Below are 25154 nucleotides of genomic sequence, written 5' to 3'. Positions count from 1 at the left end.
GAGGTTTAGTCAGTTAGGGGCAAAGAGGGGCCTGAAACTTGAAACTCCTGATGTGCCCTGGTGTTTCTACAATCCCATACGAGGTGCAGGTGTCTCAAATATTCGGAAGTAATCAGCATCACGAAGGCCATTACTCACTGGCTGAGAATCGGAATGATGATTAATGCCTACATTGGACATCATCTGGATACACTTCTCCTCTTGCAGATTAAGAAGGAGGAAAGGCCCAGACAGGATAAGCCACATTTTTGTGATCATTTAGTCATGTGTTAAGGACATTCATGAGGAATAATTTGGATCAATTAAGATTAACTGGAGGGTTCTTTAGAATGGAGGGAGTGATGATGGTCAGCAAACTTTTTTGTAAAAAGCCAAATAGTAACCATTTTGGGCTTTGTAGACATATAGTTTCTGTCGTAACTACTAAAATCTGCTGTTACAGCATGAAAGCAAAACAGACAATTGTAAACAAATGAGTAGAGTTGTGTTCCAATAAAATTGGGTTTACAAAAACAGGCAGTATTTGGCCCGTGGGCCATATTTTGCCAGCCCTTCCTAAGAAAACCATAAATGATGTAGCTTTATATTCAGTGCCCTGCTGACTCTATAATGAAATTTTGTTATATTCTATAGCAAAGCAGTAAGCATGTTTTAAAGAATTTCTGCTACATTTAAGTAGGAATTAAGTAGTAAACAGAATTTTTTGAGAATTCATGGGTTCCAAGTCCTTTATTTGAACCTTTGTGGGAAATAGTAGGAGTCTAGGAGTTTACATTGTAAATGGGTAGACATCATAAGCACATCTGACAAATATAGAGCTGTGCTTGCCAACAATGGAAACAGGCTTTAGAGATCTTGACCATTCACTTTTACCACGTTGAAGAAATGACCAACTTTTTGTCCTTTTTATTTTTAAAAATTTATTTATTTTAATGAGAATTCATCCTTTATTATTTCAGATCTGTGAGGTGTTTTTTTTAAAACTATTATCTTTATTGTTGAAAGTATCACAGATGTCCTGTTTCCCCCCCTTTTGACTTTTGGTTCATTTAAAATCTATGTCACTTAAAAAGAGCAAACAGATTAAGTGCCCTGGAAGTACACAAATTGACAAAGCAATGTATACAAAGTCACGTGATGAGAAAGGGGCAGAGTTCATAGGTCTCCTGATTCTTTATCAGAGTCTCACATGTTCAGAACTGTGCTAAGTCCTATGGGAAACACAAAAGCAATACAATACCTGGTGCTTATACTCCAGGAGGAAGGCAGGACAGAACTATCCTTGTGTGTCTGTCACTCTTTCTGGTGTGAAATGTGGATGGCAGCAATGTCTCATGCTGAGAGGCCCAGAGCAAGTAGGAAAAAGCAAATTGAGGGAGATGTGAACCTGATGGGGACCGTGGTCGTACCACTGGACATGCTGAGCTTTCTGGTGCCCGTCCGGGTGTGAGTGTGTATGGAATAGAGGGCGGATGGGTAAGCGGGTTTTGAGGGAGCCCAATAAATGGCATCCCTCTTCCCCACCCAAGTTCAGAATCAACAGTGAGATAGACCTAGGAGACAGATGGCCCCTTACTAGTGGTGAAGCTGGTTGGGGAGAATGTGGGTTACATTTGGATCAGGTGGGCCTCCTGAACCTGTATCTCAAAAATACTCATCAGTAATCATGCCTGAACAACTACAGGCTTTTCCCAGGGGAGCCTGTTCTGAAAAGACAGCAGAGTGAGACAAGGGCTGAGCTGTACCTTTCAGATTTACCAATCATGTAATTCACTTCTCCTTCCCTGGGGAGGAATGGGCGAGGAACTGTGGAAAGGCCAAGAAGGATGCTTTAATGAAGAGCCCTCAGCAAGAAGGATGGGGCTGGGGGCGGCATTAATGTGTTCTGTTATCAGATAGAATACAAAAGTTGTCTACTTACTGATTTTTATCAGAGCCTGGCAACTTGGCCTGGCAACTCCCCATTCTGCTTTTTGACTCCCTGCCATGTATGGCAACAGGGACATCAAGTTATTTAAAAAGTTGCTATGCACAACCCAGGAGCCTTTAAAACCCTCTGAACTGAGGCCAATGGTGCAATTTGCCTTGCGGTTATGAAAGGGGATAAGGGAAGGGGAAACCATTATTTACTGAGCACTGGGTGTCCCAGAAATTATGTTACGCGTTTTACATTGGTTATTTCATTTTTGTCCTCGAGACAATCACTATTATTAATCCTATTTCACAAGTGACTGCACTCTATCTGATTGTTGTGATTCGTGGGAGTGAAGGGCAAGCACTTGAGCTGGTCCTCAAAGATGGTCTCTTTCCAGATTTGTGGGTGGGAATGTGATGTTCAGCTAGGAAAGGGGCCTGTTTGGTGACCTATGACTGAAAATTGCCCTCCATGTACTTTATTTTTGAATTCCTCTTCTCTTTTTAATTTCCAAATATTGTTTGTATCTATGCCACAAGATCCAATTCTACTATCCTAGTCTTAAATCAGGCTCTGGGCCATTTTCAGAATTCTTCTATCATACTTGCTTTATGTTGTGAAGGCTGATCCTAGAAGTTACTGTGAAGAAAATATGACAATTTGCTTTTCACATTTTTCCCATCTGATGAAACATCCCAAAATCCATTTTTATGCATAGTCTCTTACTTATCGCCTGCCTCTATCTGCCCTATTTTTAAAAAATTTATTTTCTTGTTTAAGGTATCACAAATAGTAGTACATATGTCTCTTTTTTCCCCCCATTGACCTCCCCCCGCCCCCGGCTCCCCTACCCCCTGGCACTTGCCCTCACCCCCACCCTAGTGTCTTGCGTCCATTGGTTATGCTTATATGCATGCATACAAGTCCTTCAGTTGATCTCTTACCTCCCCAACCCTCCCCTGCCTTCCTGATGTAGTTTGACAGTCTCTTCATGCTTTTTTTTTTTTTAACCTCTGTAACTATTTTTGTTCAATAGTTGCTAATGTTCTTTATATTCCACAAATGAGTGAGATCATGTGATATTTATCTTTCACTTACTGGCTTATTTCATTTAGCATAGTGCTTTCCAGTTCCTTCCATGCTGTTGCAAATGGTAAGAATTCCTTCTTTTTTACAGCAGCGTAGTATTCCATTGTGTAGATGTACCACAGTTTTCTAATCCACTCATCTGCTGATGGGCACTTAGGCTGTTTACAAATCTTAGCTATTGTAAATTGTGCTGCTATGAACATAGGGGTACACATATCCTTTCTGATTGGTGTTTCTGTTTTCTTGGGATATATTCCTAGAAGTGGGATCACTGGGTCAAATGGCAGTTCCATTTTTAATTTTTTGAGGAAACGCCATACTGTTTTCCACAGTGGCTGCACCAGTCTGCATTCCCACCAGCATTGAAGGAGGAGTCCTTTTTCTCCGCATCCTTGCCAGCACTTGTTTGTTGATATGTGGATGATAGCCATTCTGGCAGGTGTGAGATGGTACCTCATTGTTGTTTTGATTTGGATCTCACAGATGATTAGTGACTTTGAGCATGTTTTCATATGTCTCTTGGCTTTCTGAATGTCCTCTTTTGAAAAGTGTCTATTTAGGTCCTTTGCCCATTTTTTTGATTGGATTGTTTATCTTCCTTTTGTTAAGTTGCATAGAAAACCCCAAAGACTCCATCAAAAAACTACTGGACTTAATAACTGAATTTGGCAATGTAGCAGGTTACAAAATTAACACCCAGAAGTCTATAGCTTTTCTATACACCAATAATGAACTCACAGAAAGAGAAATTAAAAAAGCAATCCCATTTACCATTGCAACAAAAAAATTAAGATACCTAGGAATTAACTTAACCAAGGAGACAAAGGACCTGTACTCAGAAAATTTCAGGACACTGAAAAAAGAGATAGAGGAAGACATGAACAAATGGAAGAATATACCATGTTCATGGATAGGCAGAATCAACATCATTAAAATGTCCATACTACCCAAAGCAATCTATAAATTAAACACAATCCCCATTAAAATGCCAATGGGGATTTTATTCACAGACCTAGAACAAATTCTCCAAAAATCATCTGGAATAAAAAAAGACCCCAAATAGCTGTAGCAATCTTGAGAAAGAAGAACAATGTTGGAGGGATCACAATACCAGATATCAAGCTATACTACAAAGCCACTGTTCTCAAAACTGCCTGATACTGGCACAAGAACAGACATATAGACCAGTGGAACAGGACAGAGAACCTAGAAATCAACACAAGCCATTATGCTCAATTAATATTTGACAAAGGAGGCAAGAGCATACAGTGGAGTCAAGACAGTCTCTTCAATAAATGGTGTTGGGAAAACTGGACAGATACTTGCAAAAAAATGAAACTAGACTACCAACTTACACCATACACAAAAATAAACTCAAAATGGATAAAGGACTTAAATGTAAGATGGGAAACCATAAAAATCTTAGAAGAAGCCATAGGCAGCAAAATAGCAGACATTTGTCGTAGCAATATCTTTAACGATACAGCTCCTAGGGCAATGGAAACTAAAGAGAAAATAAACAAATGGGACTACATTAAAATGAAAAGCTTCTGCACAGCAAACGAAGCCATCAACAAAACAACAAGAGAGCCCACTGCATGGGAGAACATATTTGCCAATGTTATCTCCGATAAAGGTTTAATCTCCAAAATATCTGCCTTCTTTTAACAGTAGTGCATGCCCTCATTTCAGTCTTTCAGTGAATATTCTTTATTTGCCCAAAAGTCACATATCTGCTAAATACTAGAGAATTGGGTCCTTTCTTTCCTTATTGAGTTTTTTATTTATTATTGTTTATTTTTTTTTATTGTCTAAAGTTTTACATAAGTTTCCTTTTTCTCCAATTGACCCGCCCCTCCCACCCTCCACCCAGCCATTCCCACCCCGGGCAAGCCCCCACCGCCCCAGTCTCTATGTCCATTGGTTATGCTAATATGCATGCGTACAAGTCCTTTGATTGCTCTCTAACCCCCTCCCCGCTCCCCCATCCCCTGCCATTTGTCTCTGGATCTATTCTTGTTCATCAAATTATGTTGATCATTATATCTCACATATGAATGAGATCATGTGATATTTATCTTTCTCTGACTGGCTTATTTTGCTTAGCATAATGCTCTCCAGTTCCATCCATGCTGTTGCAAATGGTAAAAGTTCCTTTTTTTTTTTTTTTTATAGCGGCGTAGTGTTCCATTGTGTAGATGTACCAGTTTTTTAAACCTTATTGAGTTTTGAAAGTTTTTTTTATATATTTGACATACAGGTCTTTTACCAGATATATGCTTTGCAAATATTTTCTTCAAGTCTATGTGGCTCATCTTTTTCATTCTCTTAATAGTGTCTTATGAAAAGCAGAAGTTTTGATGAAGTCCAATTTTTCGATTTGTTTTTGTGCTTTTGGTATTATATCTAAGAAATCTTTCCCTAATCTGAGATCACAAGAGTTTTCTCTTCCATTTCCTTATAGAAGATTTATAGTTTTAAGTTTTACATTTATGTCTATGATCCATCTTGAGTTAATTTTTATATAGGATTAGAAGTATGAATCAGAGTTCTTTTTTGGCATATGGATAGCTAATTGTTCCCATAACATTTATTGAAAATAGTTTTCTTTTTCTAATAAATTGCTCCTGCACCTCATGATATGAACAGATATTTCACCAAAGAAAACATGGATGGCAAATAAGAACATTAAAAGATGCTCAACATTATTAGACATTAGCGAAATGCAAACCAGATCACAATGGGATAGCATTATGCAGCCACTAGAATGGATAACAGGAAAAAGACTGACCATACCAAGTGCTGATGAGGAGGTGGAGAACCTAGAACTCCTGATGCTCTGTCCACTGAGCCAAGCTGGCTAGGGCTACTCATTATTCTTATATTGCTCTTTCTGATGGAGTCGAATAGTACTTGTAGAGTTCTTTTATTTACTTTTTACTCTTAAGTCTCTCTCTTCTTCCATCTGTGTCATTTATAGATTTCTATATTTGATATCACCAATTCTTTTCTCTATTTGGTCAACTCTATTTCTTAAGCTTACTAGTTCATCTCTCTTACTCGGTTCTTCAGTTCCAGGATTTCTATTTCGTTCTTTTGTAGTTTCAATCTCTTTGGTAAACTACTCCTTTTGTTCATTGATTTTATTTCTGAGTTCATTAAACTGCCTATATGTGTTTTCTTGTATCTCGCTGAGTTTTTTTCAGCAATCGTATTTTTAAAAATTTATTTTGATAGTTGAGAGTATTACAGATGTTCCCCATTCCCCCCTCCCACCCCAGGCTCCCATCTCAACCTACTAGGCCTTCACCGCACTATTGTCTGTATCCATGGGCTATGCATATATGCCTATATTTTCTTTGGTTAATCTCTTCCCATCCTTCCTTCCCCCTTCCCTCTGAGATCTGTCAGTCTGTTCCATGCTTCCATGTCTCTGAGCCGGTTTTATTCATCAGTTTATTTTTTTCATTAGATTCTACATATAAATGAGATCATGTGATATTTGTCTTTCTCTGACTGGCTTATTTCACTTAGCATAATAATTTCCAGGTCCATTCATGCTGTCTCAAAAGGTAAAAGATCTTTCTTTTTTTACAGCTGCATAGTATTCCATTGTGTAAATATACCACAGCTTTTTAATCCACTCATCTGTTGCTGGTCACTTGGGCTGTTTATAGATCTTACCTATTGTAATAGCACTGCTATGAACATAGAAGTGCATATATTCTTTCTGATTGATGTTTCAGGATTCTTAGGACATATTCCCAGATGTGGGATCACTGGGTCAAATGACAGTTCATTTTGAATTCTCTGTCATTTAAATCACATATTTCCATGTCTTTAAGTTTCTTTTTGGAGAGTTTTCATTTTCTTTCTGAGGTGCTTTGTTTTCTTGGTTATTCATGGTATTTGATGGAAACAAGGCATCTATGACAAACAGTGTGCCACGGCACACTAGTATGCCACAGAATTTTTTTTTATTGTTTAAAGTATTACAAATAGTAGTACATGACACAGAATTTTTAAAACATACAATACCTGACTATTTAGTGAGGGGCACTGACCTCTTCTTCCTTAGGTTGTCAAATAAAAAAATGACAACAGCCGAAACCGGTTTGGCTCAGTGGATAGAGCGTCAGCCTGCGGACTGAAGGGTCCCAGGTTCGATTCCGGTCGAGGTCATGTACCTGGGTTGCGGGCACATCCCCAGTGGGAGATGTGCAGGAGGCAGCTGATCGATCTCTCTCATCGATGTTTCTAACTCTCTATCTCTCTCCCTTCCTCTCTGTAAAAAATCAATAAAATATATTTAAAAAAAAAATGACAACAGCCAACACAATAATAGCCTTCTGTTGTGAATGAATCAAAATTATACCCATTTTTTTGTCAGTTGGCAAAAAATGTACATTTTGTGGTGTGCCACAGAATTCTAGTAATTCGTTTTTGTGTGCCATGAAATGAAATCTCTGATCTATGGGATTGAAATCTGCCTTTTCCTTTGAGTGGCATTCTCTATTTAGTGGGTCGATAAGAAGTTTTTCTTTTGTTTTACAGTAGGTGGTGCTGAAGCACAAGTCTTTTAATTGCTTTTGCATTCTGGCTTCTTGGCTCTCTGTAGCATGGTGGAAAATGCCCTACTTTCCCTGGGGAGGTGGGAATCTCCACTATGACTAGATTGCCTCAGTCTCAGGGCATCACTCGGTGTAGGAATGTTGCTGGCAATGGGGTTTTGAGCTGGTGAAATCCCAGGGCTGTCTGAAATCTCAGTGCTGTCCCAGGAGGCTTGGGGGAAAGTTCACATTGAATTTTTCCCATGGTACTACTTTTCTTTTTTAAAATATATTTTTATTGGTTTCAGAGAGGAAGGGAGAGAGAAAGAGAGAGTAGAAACATCAATGATGAGAAAGAGTCACTGATTGGCTGCCTCTTGCATGCCCCCCACTGGGGATAGAGTCCGCAATTCGGGCATGTGCCCTGATGTGGAATTGAACCGTGATCTCCTGGTTCATAGGTCGATGCTTAACCACTGAGCCTTGCCGGCCGGGCCTATGATACTAATTTTGATAGAAAATGGTTAACCATTCTATGGCTGGGAAAAAAGAGTGTGGTTTTATTGAATTGAGCCTCTCTTCTACTAGATATGGCAATCTAATTTCTCTGTGTGGACACAGAATTTGGAGAAGCCGAAATATCTGGTCAATGCCAATTTGAAAAAATTAGTTATACCAGCCATTGGAAGTTATTATGTCAGTGGTTTTTAATCTTGACTGCGTATTTGAAATCATCTAGGGAAATGCACAATGTCCTATACCTAAGGCTCTGATGAACTTGTCTTCAGTGTGCTTCTTCCTTTCAGTGTTCCTAGAGCCCTTTGGGTGATTTCATGAAGCAGTTGGTAAGAACCTCTGAGGTAGACAAGTGCTCATGCAACTGATTCATTTTTTAAAAACAAACAAGCACAGTGACTGTAGGAGAGCAAAATATTCAATAACATAAACCCCAGAACTAGCTTCACCTGGACTTGAATCCCAACTCTGATCTTTCATAGCTGTATGACCTTAGGCTAAGTTAATATCATTGTGCCTCAGTTTTCTTATTTGTAAAACGGGAGCAATTAGAATACCTATCCCCTAGGGTTATTATAAATATTAAATGATGTTATATGTGGAAAATACTTAGAACATTCCTTAGAACATAGTAGGCACTATGAAATTATTAGCTGTCTGTGATCCTTTGCTGGTATTTCCTCAGCTGGATGTCTGACCTGAAATTAGTTTCAATGGCCTGATATTACTCTAACAAGATGCTTAGTTCCCTGGGACTGCTGTAACACATGACCACAAGCTGGGTGGCTTAAAGTAACAATTTCCTCTCACCATTCTGGAGGCCAGAAGTCTGCAGGGTGTTGGTCAAACTGCTCCCTTTGGAAGCTCTACAGAAAAATTCATTCCCTGCCCCTGTCAGCTTCATGTGGCTGTCAGCATTCCTTGTCTTGTTGTGGCTTCTCTGTACTGTCTTTCCATTGCTTTTCCCCTCTGGGTCTTTCTTCTTCCCGCCCCCTCTTTTTTCCATTTCTTTTTTTCTGTCCCTTTCTTGTATGAGGATATGTGTGATCTCATTTATGCTCCATGCAGATTATCCAGGATAGTTTCTTCTCAAGATCCTTAATTTAATCACATTTTTTTTCTATATAAGATAATTTTAACTTTTTAGTTACAATAAAGTAATATTCGGAAGTTATTGGGATTAGGGAGTGGGCATATCTTGTCTAAGGGCCACCGTTCAACCCATTACACAAGGTCATAATGAAATGTAAGCGGATGGGATGTACCACTGACTCAGCCTGTGTTTAGTTACCTTTGCAGTGGCCTATACATCCCACTCACTAATCTGTCCAAAACCATTATTTATAATGACAGGTATGATCTGAGTATACAGACAAGTGAATGTTTATTGCCAGTGTTTGTTATTTCTTTGGAAGGACTCAGGGAAGTGGGCCAAGGGCTCAGAGGGCTGGTTGGCCTAACGCCCTTTGGCATACGGAGAGGCTCCAACAAGGAAATACATCTTGGTGGGTTCTGCTCCAAAGGAAATCATTTGGGGGAAACTCTATTTTATAATTGAATGCAACCTAAAACCTTCACCAATTCTGGCTTTAAACTTGGAAAAGTTTGGTGCTTATTTCAAAAGAGAACAGTGTGATGGTGTATTAATCAGGACTCTCAGTTCCAAGTGACAAAAAAATCAATTCAGATAGCCTTAAGTAAAACCTGAACTTATTAACTCCCATAACTGGAAAATTCCAGATTGCTGCTGTGGCTCCAAAGATACCATCAGGACCTGGTTTCTCTCTTCAGCTCTTGGCTCTATTTCTTTTATTGGCTCTTATTCTCAGAAAAGCTGTCCTTTGGGGTGGCAAAACAATGGTAGAATCTAAGAGCTTATATCCTCTCAGATCCAAGGCATGTGGAAAAAAGTAGTTCTATAAAAAATATAGACAAAACCTTATTGGGATTTGTTGGGTCACATGCCCATCCTTGCAACAATCACTGTTCCAATTGGCTGAGCAGCATGGAGAGGATGAACTCTCTCATGGGCTAAGACTGGGTGAGGAGGTGGGACCCTGGTGGAGAAACATGGTAGTTACCCTAAGAAGGAAGACTAAATGTTGGGTGGCAAGTACAGTGGGGCCTTGACTTACGAGTTTAATTCGTTCCATGACAGAGCTTGTAACTCAAATTACTCGTATGTCAAATCTTAGTGAATGAGTAAGACACGTGATGCTGGGCTGATGTTGTGGCGTTCACTGTGACGTTCGCTGCGCCAACTAGTGGTAGGGTATCTGAAGCTGGCTCGTAACCTGAATTTTAGCTCGCAACTCAAAGCAAAAAATTGGCCGAGAGATGGCTCATATCTCGAAAAACTCGTTAGTCTGGACACTCGTAAGTCAAGGCCCCACTGTATAACAGATGACTACTATAGATGCAACAAGATCATTGGACTAAAATGACTGAAAACCAAACGTGTCTTCTCTTGAAGGGCATGTGGGACTTCCCCCGAGTTTTATACTTTTATTTCAATTCCCATTTCCAATTGGAAATGAATGAATTGTTTTGAAGCAGAGGACCCTCATATACATCCCATCTTTGCTGCCCCTTTGTAGCTAGTTGTGTGGCTTTATAAAAATTACCACTCCTCTGTGAGCTTCATATTCTTTACTGACACAGTGGTGGCACACACACACACACACACACACACACACACCCCGATAGATGTCTTCTTATTAGGACCATCATCACCAGGATGCATAAACAGCATAGGCCTACCTGAACACAGTCTGATTGATATAAAAAATCCCTTTTGCCCCTGCAACTCTTTGTGTGTGGTTCTAAAACATGTCTGAAATTCCTCTTATTCAAGTGTTTCATTTGGTTCATAGCAATGTGTTTCTAGGGAGCCAGGTAAATATGCAAGTTGATTCCAAGAAGAGGCAACATGAAATCCTCCAGCGTTGACTACTACTCACATGCCATCTTGGATGGGATGAGCCAGACAGAGTCATTTTGTGAGGTGATTTTTATTGCCACATGCAAGCCAACCATCAAGACCTTCAGAAAAATGCTCTATCCTCCCACATCTGTTAGGATTCTTCGCTCACAACTTTTTTTTGTCACTCAGGCAGGGTCTTCATGTTCCCCAGGGATACTCAATGCCATAGGGAATATCTACATTGAAACATTATATCTATAGTTCTTTCCCCAAGGGTGTCCAGTTGCAAAATGGCACGTCTCCTCCTTAATCACAATTCTCATTTTCACAGCGAAGTAGATATTAGGTAGGGGAGTGCCATCTGATCACTATTTGATTAAAGTAACCATGTGAGGCATGAGTGAGTGACAGGCTCAGCTTTCTTTCAAGGAATAGCTTTTATCTTCAATCTTCTGTTTTGGTGTAAGAGGTTTGTTGAGCAGGATTCTTAGGTCTCTTCCTACTCTCCTAAGATCAGTTGCAGATGTATCCACAACAGGTGCTAACTCCACTTTTGAAATCTTATTGGCCAGAGGTTTTAGCTATCACTTAGAAGACAATAGGAGGTAGAACATCCTGAAGGATTGGGAAAAAGGAATGGTATGTTTCCAGAAAAGAACTAGAATGATTTGAAGACTGGGAAATATCCAGGAAAAAGAAACTGTTTAGGGTGTGAACATCCATGTCTATGTCATGCATGACTGGGATCCTGAGAAAGTAGGAGAAAGAGGGAAGCAGGAGGAGAGGGCCCCACAGGGGATATGATGTGAGCAGACACAAAGACTAGCTACAAAGGCCAGCTTTACTATGTAGGTCTGAGGCCGACTCTAGGCTTCCTACAGAGAAACTCTAATGACATATTTCCTGGTTGGAGAAAAAAAGAAACAGTCATTAAGTTCTAATATGTGCCACTTGCATTCAGTTATAACATTTAATTCTTTCAACAACCTTCTGAGGTTGGTACCATTATTGTTATTATCCTTTTATCAATGGGAAACCGAGGTCCAGAGAAGTTAAACTGCTAAGATCATTTGGTTGTTTAAAAATATGTCCACAATTCTTTCTTGATGTGACTTCCTTGAAAAGATGGTACCCAATTTCCCTCTCTTTGAATGGGAGCCAGAATTTGTGATTTGCTTGTAACAAATACAATGTGGCAAAGTGATGGTGTGTGACTTTTGAGATGAAATCATAACAAACATAGATTTTGTTGGCATTCTCTCTTGGATTGCTTATTCGGGGGGGAAGCCTGCAACCATGTCATGAGGATACCCAAGTGCCCTTGGTTAAACCCAACTTGGATAAGGCCCACGTGAGGAGAAGATGAGGCCTCCTGCCCACTGCTGGCACCAAATGTCCAGCCATATGAGTGAGCCATCTTAGAAGCAGTTCCCCCAGCCCTAGTCAAGCCTTCAGATGATTGCTGGTCTAGCCAACACCTTACTTGTGATTTCATGGGGAACTCTGAGCCAAGTCACTCCTGAATTCCTGACACATAGGAACTGTGAGTGAAAATACATGTTTACTGATGTTTTTGACCACTAAGTTTTTTTTTTTTATAATATATATTTTATTGATTTTTTTACAGAGAGGAAGGGAGAGAGATAGACAGTTAGAAACATCGATCAGCTGCCTCCTGCACATCTCCCACCGGGGAAGTGCCCGCAACCCAGGTACATGCCCTTGACCGGAATCAAACCTGGGACCCTTCAGTCCGCAGGCTGATGCTCTATCCACTGAGCCAAACCGGTTTCGGCGCTGACCACTAAGTTTTTAAAAATGAATTTTAGAGAGAGAGGAAGGGAGAAGGAGAGAGAGAGAGAGAGAGAGAGCGAGCGCGAGAGAGAAACATTGATTGGTTGCCTTCTGTACTCGCCTTGACAGGAGATCAAACCTGCAACCTAGGTATGTGCCCTGACCAGGAATCAAACCCTCAACCTTTTGGTGTCCAAGCAACTGAGCCACATTGGCCAGGGCTCTTCTGGAAGTTTTAAGGTACCGATTTTTACATTTAAGTCTTTAATCCATTTTGAGTTAAATTTTGTAAGTGGTGTAAGATAGGGGTCCAGTATCATACTTTTGGATGTGGATATCCAATTTTCCTAAACCATTTATTGAAGAGACGATCTTTTCATCTTTGAGTATTCTTGGATTCCTTATCTAATATTAGTTGACTGTATATGTGTGGGTTTATTTCTGGGTTCTTGATTCTGTTCCATTGGTTTATGTATCTGTTTTTATGCCAGTACCATACTGTTTTTTTTTATTACTATGACTTTGTGATGCCTCCAACTTTGTTCTTCTTTCTTAGAATTTCTTTGGCTCTTCAGGACATTTTGTAGTTTTATACAAATTTTGGATTGCTTTTTCTATTTCTATGAAAAATACCATTGGAATTTTGATAGGGATTATATTGAATTTATAGATGTCTTTGGCTATTATGTACAGTTTAACAATATTAAGTATTCTGATTTATGAACATGGGACAAATTTCCTACAACATTACTGACGTAATTTGTAGTTCTTATTAGGCTCCATATCAACATTTGCTGGTGTGTGTGCGTAGGGGGGACACAGGTTTTTTTTTTTTTTGTTTTTTTTTTTTTTTTTTTTTGTGGCGCTTGACTGTAGTAGAGCAGCTGTTTTCTTAAAAGTTTCATCATGCTGGATTGCTCCTTTTCCTGGTTGTTTGATAGAGACCAGGATGTCTTTAAACTGGATGTCTAAGAAGAAGTTGGTCATATGAGTCTGAGTTCAAGGACTACAGCCATCCTGTCTGGAGACATAAATTTGGGAGTGGTCATTCTATTGATGATATTTAAAGATCTGATACTAGATGTGATTACATACATGGTGACTATGAATAAAGAAGAAAAGAGCCCTGAGCCCTGGGGCATGCCAATATTTTGAAGCCAAGGGGGTGAAGAGAAACCAGCAAAGGAAAATGAAGAGAAATCTGCAACGTAGGAGAAGAACCAAGGGAAAGTGTTGTGCTGGGAGCCGAATGAAGGAAGTGTTTCCAGAGGATGGAATGATTACCTTGTCAAATAAGAGAGTTGAAAATCGGCTGTTGGATTAGGAAATGTGGAAGTCTCTGGTGGTCTTGCCAAGATGAGTTTCTATACAGGGGAGGAAGGGAGGAAAGAAGAGGAGAGGACAGATGGTGAATATGGACAACTATTTGGGGGCATTTTGCTGTAAAGAAAAAAGAGGTGGTGGTTTAAGGGGGAGATGGGGCTGAGGAAGGAGTATATAACAAGTAAATATGTGTATAGAAACCTAGTATTTAGATATAGAGCTTGAATTTATTTTGATTGACAATAAAGTCTAAAATTTCATATAGTGAAAAGTCTTCAATAAGCTTGGTAATCTTAGCAATAGCATTTATATTTGAATAAGACTTAGTTGAATATGAGTTAGTCTATGCAAGATGTATAATTTTAAAGGTTATTTCTTTGGTAAATTGGATTTGCAATTTCAGTTAACCCTTTCCAATAAGAGTCCCCCCAAATGAATATTTACTTAGCAGTGATAGAAAATTTCATATTTACAGAGTACTTATGAGTCTCATGCATCAGAACAAACACAAAAGAATGAAAAGTTACATGAGAAATGTAAGGGAGAAATAAAGTGAAGTGCTCTCAAATCAGGGATACTGAGTCCCAGGCCTTGTGTGGGACATGGGATCTGAAGGTGAAACTCATCTGCAACCCTCCACAGCATTAATTTCAGCTTGACTCTTTCCCCCTTCCTCATCATTGTTTTTATTGCTTTCTACATGGAAACATTTATTTTGAACTGCTTCCAGTTTTCCGACATCAAAATGATTTGGATCAGAAGAACTGTATTTGTTCTCCAGGACTCCTGCCTCTCCAGAGCCTTTTGCTGGTGCTGTGTTCACCAACCTCCTTTCCTTCTCCTACTGGGAGCTCCAGCTCGGCCACATTTCCCAGGATCCCCTGTAGTTTGGTGGAGCCAAAGCAATGAGGATGGGAGTAATGGACACCACCACCAGCCTGCAGCCTGGCCCTTTGGATAAAATGCTCTCTCCCTCCCTTGTCTGCTGCCTAGAGGAGGAAGATGCGCTGGAAGAGCCTGGCTCCGGGTTGCAGGTTTGCACAGTGGCTTGAGCAAGAAATGAGCTTTTACATGTGAGATCTCTGAGACTTTGGAATTGTTTATTATAGCAGTGAGCCTGCGATTGATACATACTCCTTTGGTTGAGATGCGATAGTGTTGACTTTGCATTCAGACTTAGGAGGTCCAGAGGCTAGGGGTGGGAGGATGCATGGTTTAATTTGAAAGCATGGCTACATGCACTGTATCTTGGGTTTTCGAAAGGCAAGGACTTTGTCTTTGGGCTTAGTTGGGGGCAATGCATGTCACTGAGAAAGAGATATTTAGTAAATTTACTAGGAAAAAAAGTAAGTTGGATTCTTTTTCTCTTTTAAAGATTTTTAAAATTGATTTTGAGAGAGAGAGAGAGAGAGAGAGAGAGCGAGAAACATTGATGTGAGAGCAAAACATCAATCAGCTGTCTTCTGCATGCCACTGACTGTTTATCAAACCGGCGACCTTTTGGTGCACAGGAAGATGCCCAACCACCTGAGCCACACTGGCCAGGGCAAGTTAGATTCTTACCGAACTTCTTACAACAAAATAACTCCAGATGTATCAAAGTTTTAAACATAAATATTATTAAATTAATGGGAAAATTTGAGTTATAACAAAATTGTGTTTGAGTGGATACACTCTAGAAACAACCAAAATATTCATCAAAGCAAAACAGATAAACCCATGTGGTATATTCTTACATGAGAATAATATGTAACAATAAAAATAAATGAAGTATAGCTATACACAGCAATGTTTGAGTCTCAGAAACATAATGATGAGTTAAATAAACAAGGCATTAAATAATACGCTAAACATCATAGAGTCTGGTTCACTTTATATGGAATTAAGAATGAGCAAAATAAACTATCTTTTTTAGGAATGTACACAAATGTGGTAAAATTCCACAGGGGCAAAAGGAAATGATTATTATAAAAATCAGGATGGGGGTTACCTCTGGGGTGATGATGGTACTGTGAACAGAGAGGGACCCATGGGAGGCTTTTTGGGTGATGACTGTTCTATTTCTTGACTTAGTGACTATGTGTGCATTTATTTGATAGTGATTCATTAAACTATTCATATAGGTTTATGAGCTTTCCTGTTGTATTGCACCATAGAGAAGAAAAATTATGAAGAGGATGTAGTTTGACGTATAGAATTTAGCACACCTTGGGCAATATTTTATTTTGAGGTTATTTGTATTTTTAAGTGCTTCTTCCTAGATTCCTCGATCCATAATTCTTAACATTTAGAGACGCTTCTACTTGCTCAAGGGATTCTGTAGCCCCTTTATAGGGGATGCTATAATATCAGTAATGAAATCACATAAGAAAGACATTATGGAAAGCCATACGGTCAGGTGGCTGCTATCAAAATGCCATTCCACTGGCAGATGGGGTAAGCCAGACTGTACCTTTCTTCCCATATCATCTGGATTTTCTTCTTGATTTATCGAAAGCATCAGCATCCAATCCTGGGCTTCTAGGATTAAATTTACTAACTGCTTGCCGAAACCGGTTTGGCTCAGTGGATAGAGCGTCGGCCTGCGGACTGAAGGGTCCCAGGTTCGATTCCGGTTAAGGGCATGTGCCTGGGTTGCGGGCACATCCCCAGTGGGGGGTGTGCAGGAGGCAGCTGATCGATGTTTCTCTCTCATCGATGTTTCTAACTCTCTATCTCTCTCCCTTCCTCTCTGTAAAAAATCAATAAAATATATATATATAAAAAAAAAATTTACTAACTGCTATATGGGCATGGCATTTACCTTTCAAGATGGTTGTAAGAATAAAATAAGATAATAAATGGTGACTACAATGGCTTTTAATGAAACAAGACAAACAATATCATAAATACATGTTTTAGGGCCAGATCATGTTCTTTTGTTGCACAAATTTAAGGACAAATGTTTTTTTTAAAAAATAGGTTTGATGTGATGATCTGCTTGAAACCCTTTCCTCTTGTTGATATATATATTTTTTAACAAGGGATCCCGACCTTTCTCCCCCTCTGCCCAGGACATTGGTTTACCCCTTCCTCATGAGAGGGAGGCCTTTTCCAGTCACGGTGCTTTTCAGAGGCTTTGTCTTCTGTACGGGAAACGGACTCCTGCAAGCCTACTACCTGACTTACTGCACTGAGTACCCTGCCGAGTGGTACACAGACATACGGTTTATCCTGGGTAAGTACATCTGACCACTTTTCACCCAACACGGCTCTCCACCGTCTAACTCACCATCACCTCTGCCCCCCCCTCACAGTAACCCCTCAATGATTCCATTCTCCCCTCCACTCACCCTTACCCTCATCTTTTCTCTCTATAGCAATCTGAGAGAGCTTTGAAAAACATCATGTCATCCATTCCTCAGCTCAGAATTCTCCGATGGCTTCAGGATAAAATGCAAATTCCTTACCACGGCCCATGAAACCCATGTGTCCTTGGTTCAGGCCCATTTCCCGACCTCATTTCCAGCCTCCGTCCACCTCATTGCTGTGCTGTGGCCTCAGTGGCCTTCCTGCTGAGCCTTAAATGGTCAAGCAGGTGCTGCTTCAGAGCTTTTCTGGGCAGACCACTCCCTCTGCCTGGAATACTCTGATCCTATATGTTCATGAAGCTTGGTCCCTCACTTTATTTAGGTCTTTATCAATCTACGCCTCCTCTAATAGACTTTCCCTGACCAGCTATTTATAAAATTGTAGAAAATGCTAATTATTGAAATTGTTCCATTATCTGCGAGAGGAATTAAAGTCCAGGAAGGGTCAACTATTTATATGTTATTATGGCTCAGACCAAAAATCTAGGGATTGCCTTCAGTTCCTCTCTTTACATCACGTAGCACATTCTAGCCATCAGCTTAGTGCTGCTGCCTGTAGCTCCAAAATGTGACAGGGGTGCTTACTTCACCCTGGTCCAAGCCACAGTGACCTTCAAACTAAACTGGCCTACAGTAACCCCTTGTCCACACAGCGGCAGAGTGAACGTTTGAGCGTACAAACAACCAGAGGATCAGTTGTACGAATGCTGAAATGTGTGCACAATGGAGTATGCTGGAACCACAAAAACAAACAAAGGAAAACAAACAGAAGCAAAGAAGATCTCTGTGTGCTCGTGTGGCGACAACTCTGTCCCTTTTGGGGGTGGGGTGAGGCGTATCTTAGTACTATTCTTAGAATTCGAAATTAAATGCCCTTTCCTTCATTTTCAGAAAAAAACTTGGCTTGTGCGAAAAACATCAAAATCAGGACACATTTTTCACTTCCCTCTGTCTTCTTTGCCTAGGTGTTTGCTTATTTGTCTTGGGAATGGGAATCAACATTCATAGTGACTATCTATTGCGCCAGCTCAGGAAGCCTGGAGAAGTCATCTATAAGATTCCACAAGGTAATGTCTCCCTTCCCCTCCAGATTCCCAGTCCTCCTAGGGAGCATGTCCCAGGAATTATGCGGTAACAAATGGAGGGGGTGCATGGACAATCCGGTGACTTCTTCCCCCATCCCATCTCACCCCACAACACATGCATTTCTGATCTGAACCCTGAAGTTCCAGAGAAGTACAAGAGTTCTTCAGAGAAGCAGAACCAATACGCTGTAGGTATAAATATATAATGTTTATTATAAGGAATTGGCTTATATGATTATGGAGGCTGAGAGGGCCTAGGATCTGCCCTCTGCCAGTTGGAGGCCCAGGAGAGCAGGAGTATATGTTCCAGCCAGAGTGCAGGGGAGGACAGACCTCCCAGCTCAGTCAGTCAGGCAGCGTGATTCTCCCTGCTCCACCTTTTTTGTTCCATTCAGGCCCTCAGTGGATTGGACGAGGTCCACCTGCCGTGGGGAGGGCAATCTGTTTACTCAGTCTATCAATTCACATATTAGTCTCATCCAGAAACACCCTCCTGGACACACCCAGAATGTTTTACCAAATATCTGGGCACTCCATGGCCCATTCAAGTTGACACAAAAAATGAACTATTATGTGTACACAGAGTGTTGACACTTCCTAGGCAGCAAATAGAGCTGAATTATGATGACCAGCAGATCTGTCCTCTTCAATGAAGTCTCACTAGATTTATCTAATGGGTAGTCAGGGGTAGCACTTGCATATTTCCTGCCATACTCTCAAAGGCGGAAAGAATCATATATACTTAATTAAAAATTAGGATGAGATGTGTTACAAGTGCATTTTCAGAGATAAATTCCAATTGCTCCTGAGAAACCAGGGTGTGAGCTGACAATTATAAGCAGGTGGGAGTGAATCAGTCCTGTAATCCTTCAATATTTGTAGTGAGGTATTTGTGTGGGATAGTGGGTCCCATCATTTTAAAAAAGTACATAGTTTTATTGATTTCAGAGAGGAAGGGAGAGGGAGAGAGAGATAGAAACATCAATGATGAGAGAGAATCATTGATCGGCTGCCTCCTGCACACCCCCCACTGGGGATGGAGCCCGCAACCCAGGCATGTGCCCTTGACCAGAATCGAACCCGGGACCCTTCAGTCCACAGGCCAATGCTCTATCCACTGAGCCAAACCAGCTAGGGCCCATCATTTTTTATGTAAATAGAACCCTTTAATTAAACCTTTCCTGAATTATGATATGGTGATAATTATTCATTAATATTATTATTAATGAATAATTATTTAGGATTAATATTCATTGATTAAGAAAATAATGCCTGCCCTAACTGGTTTGGCTCAGTGGATAGAGCGTCGGCCTGCGGACTGAAGGGTCCCAGATTCGATTCCGGTCAAGGGCATATACCATGGTTGTGGGCACATCCCCAATGGGAGGTGTGCAGGCGGCAGCTGATCAATGTTTCTCCCTCATCGATGTTTCTGAGTCTCTATCCCTCTCCCTTCTTCTCTGTAAAAAATCAATTAAGTATATTTTTTTAAAAAGAAAATAATGCCAATGCTACTATGAATTCAATAGCACATTTAAATGAATATGTGTTGCTGACATCCTAACAGTATCTACATCAAACCAAAATAATACCATAGGCTGAGATGTACCATTTGCGATCACAGACAATTTATGGCCTCTTTGCAATAGATCCGTGGTTCCTCCTGGGGTCTGGGGAATTACAAGCTGGAAACCGCTGGTGCAATGTCAGCCTTAGGAAGGTAACTTTAAGGGGTTTCAATTTTTAAAGCTTCACTTAGTAACTAGAAAAAGAAGAGCAGGGAAAGCACTTAAAAGCTAGATTGCCAAGGTTAGTTTCCAACTACTGAATTATACTAGAGAATGATTTAAGAACAAATGTTCTTTATGTAACCATGGAAAGAAAATACTTGTTTTAGGTGACACTTTGCCAGTTTAATGCGGGGCAGAAATTTCGGGTGCAGATACTTTTACTATGACTAGAAAGTGGCGATTTCTATTGTAGTTCTGATATTAGAATACATACATGGTTGGATAAAAAAATAAACCTTAAAAAATCAATTGCATCAGACCTCACTGGCCTCCAGGAGGTCAGAGACCTGCAGCTCCTACTCCCTCCTTTAAACTTGAGCAAAATGTACTGCTTTGGGAGGGCAAGGGCCAAAGCAGAATTGAATGACCTTCTCACATTATATTACTACTCCCACCGAGTTTGTTGTTTCACCTGTGACTGTGAATGTGAAATATGCTGACCCGCAGTGGGGGTGTGCAGGGAAGGAGTGAGAAGGTGGCCTGGAATCGTTACTTAATAGAATGAAACAAAATCTAGACCTCCTGTCCCTCATCCTTGTCCTGTGGGGAGCCAGGGGTCCCACAGTTGTTAGAGATCTGGATGGAGCCCACCGAGCAGCGGGGCCACTCCTCACGGTTGCAGGATGTTCTGAGGACAGCAGGCTGCTGTGGCTTTTCTCCCCAAGTGGGTTCCAGCAAGCTGTGATGACTGGGAAGAGAGTCCCCAGGCCCACGTTTGATCTAGCCACCCTTAAGCATTTTGGAGCAAAGCAGAGGGATTTTCACGTCACAGTGATCCAGCTTTGATGGTTGACGTTTTGATTCTTCTGCACGCAGGGGGCTTGTTCACGTACGTTTCTGGAGCCAATTTCCTTGGTGAGATCATCGAATGGATCGGCTATGCCCTGGCCACCTGGTCCCTCCCAGCACTTGCATTTGCATTTTTCTCAATTTGTTTCCTTGGGCTGCGAGCTTTGCACCATCATAGGTAAATTTGTCAACCCACATGGCAGTCTCCACATAGCTTTCCACTCCTAATGGGCTTTTAGCACAGAATCCTGGAGACGCCAGGATTATGTCCCCGAACCTCTGTCATACCAGGGCTTATTTGGGTACTCTCCTTCTTCCCCTATCCCCGCCCTCCATAAATCATAGCTAAGGTCATTGCTGGCTTCCTGGGAAGGTGGGTAAGCAATTACTCGTGTGGTGCAATTTCAGGACTGTTCTATCCATGGGAAATACCAGCAAATTGCTGGGGTCTACAACCTTCCCTCTGTAGGTCTAGCCTAAAGCTTCCCAAACTCCCACCTCCCTCCCAACCTTTGCACCTCGATGGGGTGGGGACCAGAGAGTTAAAAGTGTCACTGGCAGGGGAAGGGTAACATGCTAAGATGTTATCAGGCTTTAAATGCAAATTTCAGATTCTTTCTCTAAAATGGCTTTTGTACTTGGAGGAAAGAGAAAGACTGTGGTGTGTGTGTGTGTGTGTGTGTGTGTGTGTGTGTGAGAGAGAGAGAGAGAGAGAGAGAGAGAGAGAACTCAGAAGGAATGGAAACAGACCTGGAACCAGGACCCTGCCTAGACTTTAGTCCAGCTACTTAATTTCATAGTCTTGAAGGCTACACTAAGAATATGTCCTTTTCCTCAGAGTGGAATTTATGCAGAGACCTGTCAGAAATGAGTGAAACAATAGCTCTCCTCAAGACCTACTCATGCCATCTCCTAGTCTTGGGGAGGGGGTGGAGGGCAACAGAGGCTCCCCAGATGGTAAGAGTGTCAGTGTAACCATTCTCCCCCCCTCCAGGCAGGGTCTGTTGCCCACCGGAGGCCAAGGGGACATGGGGAGGAGAGGGTGTCAGCCAGTAGTCGGAGGGGCTCTGAGAAGCATGATTGAGTTGGGCTTGGTCAGAGGAAGGACAGCAATTGCATCTGAGGGTTCCAGCTGTTGCGGCCACAAAATCCAAACTGAGCCCTGATGCTGTTATGTCAGCATCCCCAGAGGGAGGGCAAGAGGTGTCTTTCTTACGGGGCTAACTGGGCTCTGTGTGAGGCCGCTCACCACACCTCTCCAATCATAGTTCTAACATCCAGCCACGTCTGGGAGAGTATTGTTACTATTTGTCCCTCAGGTCAAATTAAGGTACTTTCACAGAGTGTACCAGGGTTATAACCTGAGCGCTACCAGCTTTAAAAGACAGCCAGGTCACTTAAGGATAAAGCCTTTTTACAAGATGCATCGGTCTCCTAGGGCTGCCAAAGCAGATGACCACAAACTGAGTGGCTTTATTCTCTTGGAGTTTATTCTCGCTGCTATCAGTGGCCAATATGTTCTTCCATTCAGTGGGTTGTTGTTTCATTTTGTTGATGATTTCCTCTGCTGTGCAAAAAGTTTTTGGTTTGATGTCTTTCCATTTGTTTATTTTTTCGTTTGTTTCCATTGCCTGGGGAGGTATGTCAGAAAAAATGTGATTAAGAGAAATGTCTGAGATTTTACTGCCTAATTTTTCTCCTAGGAGTTTCATGGTTTTGAGTCTTACATTTAAGTCTTTTAATCCATTCTAAGTCTATTCTTTTATATGGTATAAGAAAGTGGTCTAGTTTTATTTTTTTTTGCATGTATCTGTCCAATTTTCCCAACACCATTTACTGAATAGACTATCTTTACCCCATTGTATGTTCTTGCCTCCTTTGTCAAATATTAATTGGCCAAATAGGCATGGGTTTATTTCTGGGCTCTCTATTCTGTTCCATTGATCTAGATGTGTGTTTTTATGTCAGTACCATGCTGCTTTGATTACTATGGCCTTGTAGTATAGTTTGATATCAGGTAGGCATGATACCTCCAATTTTGGAGGTAAGAAACCTGTACTCGGGAAATTATAAGACATCGAAGAAAGAAACAGAAGAAGATACAAGTAAATGGAAGCATATACCATACTCATGGATAGGAAGATTTACTTATTTCTCAGCACACAAAGCTTCAACATTGATAAGAGTAGGATGCAGGAGGGAGAAGATGGACCAATGGCCATTGGGAAGAGTTGGGCCCTGAATAAGTGTAGGCTGATTTATAAGAAAGATTTCAGATACAGCAAACCTCAACCGTTGACCACTGCTTGATTATGTTTTTAATTATTTGTTTCTCGTCTCTTAGGTTCTACCTCAAGATCTTTGAGGACTACCCCAAATTTCGGAAAGCCCTCATTCCATTTATCTTTTAAAGAAACCAAATTTAAAAAGGAACAAAACTCCCACAATGTTGTTGAAAATCACTGTAACCTTTAAGGTTCACATATCTATGATGTAATAGTTCGTATATACATGATATACGCAATGGTAGGCCCTTGGTGCTCTTTCAGCTGGCCTGGAGAGTCTGCATGATACCCCCTCCCAGGGCTCTTGATTCTGATCTCGTGTTGAAGCTTCAACCATGCCCTTGGCTATTCCTCCTAGAAAGTGCAAGGCTTCCCCACGTGTGTTTCTTTGTGTGATCCAAATTCATGTGGCTTTATACCCGCTCTACATCAATGTAAGAAAGCTCTGCAGTCAAGAAAGTTTTGCGTGGAGGGTAGTGTTTATAGACTTAATTAAAGGTGCATATTCTACACCCATATGAATGAGGAGAGATTTAAATTCTGAAGGCTGCACAGCCTCCGAGCAAATCTACCGGCAAATGAAAACTGAGTCACTTCTTCCTTTTCCTTAGGTAATTAGGAAAGATGTGAGATGGTTAGGCAGCCTTTTAACAGAGGAGCCTTCTCTTCCCATTGCTGCAAATGCAACCATCCCTTGACCCCATTTCAAATGTTTGCAATGTCTTAGTGCCTCTGTCTTCCTGAGGATTTCATTCCTTCGGTTAGAGGCATCAGAGCCTAACGCAGAGAACTGGTTTTCCTGATGGTTTCAGTGATCACAAAGAAAAAGACAGCAGTGGATGGCTCCTGAGAGAGTGCAGAAGAGTTTTAGAGTGGCTACTGCAAACTCTCCTATCCTTGCAAACCGGTGGAAATATCCAAATAATGAGTGGGCGTCAAGTAAGCGGGCGTCAAGTAAGGAGATGACAAAGGATAGATGCTGCTTGCCTCAACGAGGTGTCCACAGCGACAGTGAAGCAAGTCGGAAGAACCCAGCAACTCTCATCTCTGGGTTTCTTCCCCACAGCTCCAGGACCTGAGCTAGAAGGTGCATCTTGAATATCAGCTCTCAAAGGAGCCCAGAACAGAAGCCAAGAGCTGCAACCAGAAAGAGGAATCAGGGCAGAAAGCCTGTTTTTTTTGGGGGGGGGTGGGGGGGGGGGTGGCAGGCTCAGACCGTAATTTACAAGTATCTTGATTTTCTTTTTTTTTTTTACATTCAATGTTTCCAAAATTTAAAAATGAGGAGGTTTTTGCATTCTATTTTCTTTTTTTATTCTTTTTTTGGGGGGGTTGGGGGGGATGTTAATCCTCACCAGAAGATATTTTTCCATTGATTTTTAGAGAGCGGAAGGGAAGGGGAAAGACAGACAGAGAAACATCGATGTGAGAGAGACACATTGATTGGTTGCCTGCAACCAAGGTACGTGCCCTTGACCAGAATCGAACCTGAGACCATTCAGTCCGCAGGCTGACGCTCTGTCCACTGACCCAAACCGGCTAGGGCCATTCTAGTTTCTTTAAAAAGTTGGAGAACCTGAGCTCATGGAGCCTGCTAAGAACAGGGACTAAGCAGCTAGTTTTCGCTAGAATTGACAACCTGTGTGGAGGGTCACCCAAGCCTGGGTGCTGAGACGATGGGCTGTGGGAGGAAGGGCTGAAAACCTGTAATGAGAATGTATGAAGGTACTTGTGTCCTCTGACCT

At 41.2% G+C, this 25154-nt stretch overlaps 1 protein-coding gene across 1 annotated transcript in view; it reads left to right on the top strand.

Annotated features, from left to right (window-relative positions):
* The window catches only part of SRD5A2 (steroid 5 alpha-reductase 2), a 30525-nt gene extending 5938 nt beyond the window's left edge, over positions 1–24587 (top strand). Inside the window, exons 2-5 of the mRNA XM_070428949.1 lie at positions 17164–17327; positions 18426–18527; positions 21152–21302; positions 23469–24587. Coding sequence (XP_070285050.1) covers positions 17164–17327; positions 18426–18527; positions 21152–21302; positions 23469–23535 — 484 coding nt within the window. The 3' untranslated portion in view covers positions 23536–24587. The remainder of the gene's footprint in view (positions 1–17163; positions 17328–18425; positions 18528–21151; positions 21303–23468) is intronic.
* Positions 24588–25154: the final 567 nt, after the last annotated feature.

Source organism: Myotis yumanensis, unplaced genomic scaffold (genome assembly GCF_028538775.1).
Source record: "Myotis yumanensis isolate MYYU_CA2020_CCGP unplaced genomic scaffold, mMyoYum1.0.hap1 SCAF_11, whole genome shotgun sequence".
NCBI classification, from domain to species: Eukaryota; Metazoa; Chordata; class Mammalia; order Chiroptera; family Vespertilionidae; genus Myotis; species Myotis yumanensis.
This window is presented reverse-complemented; position numbering and strand designations above follow the sequence as displayed.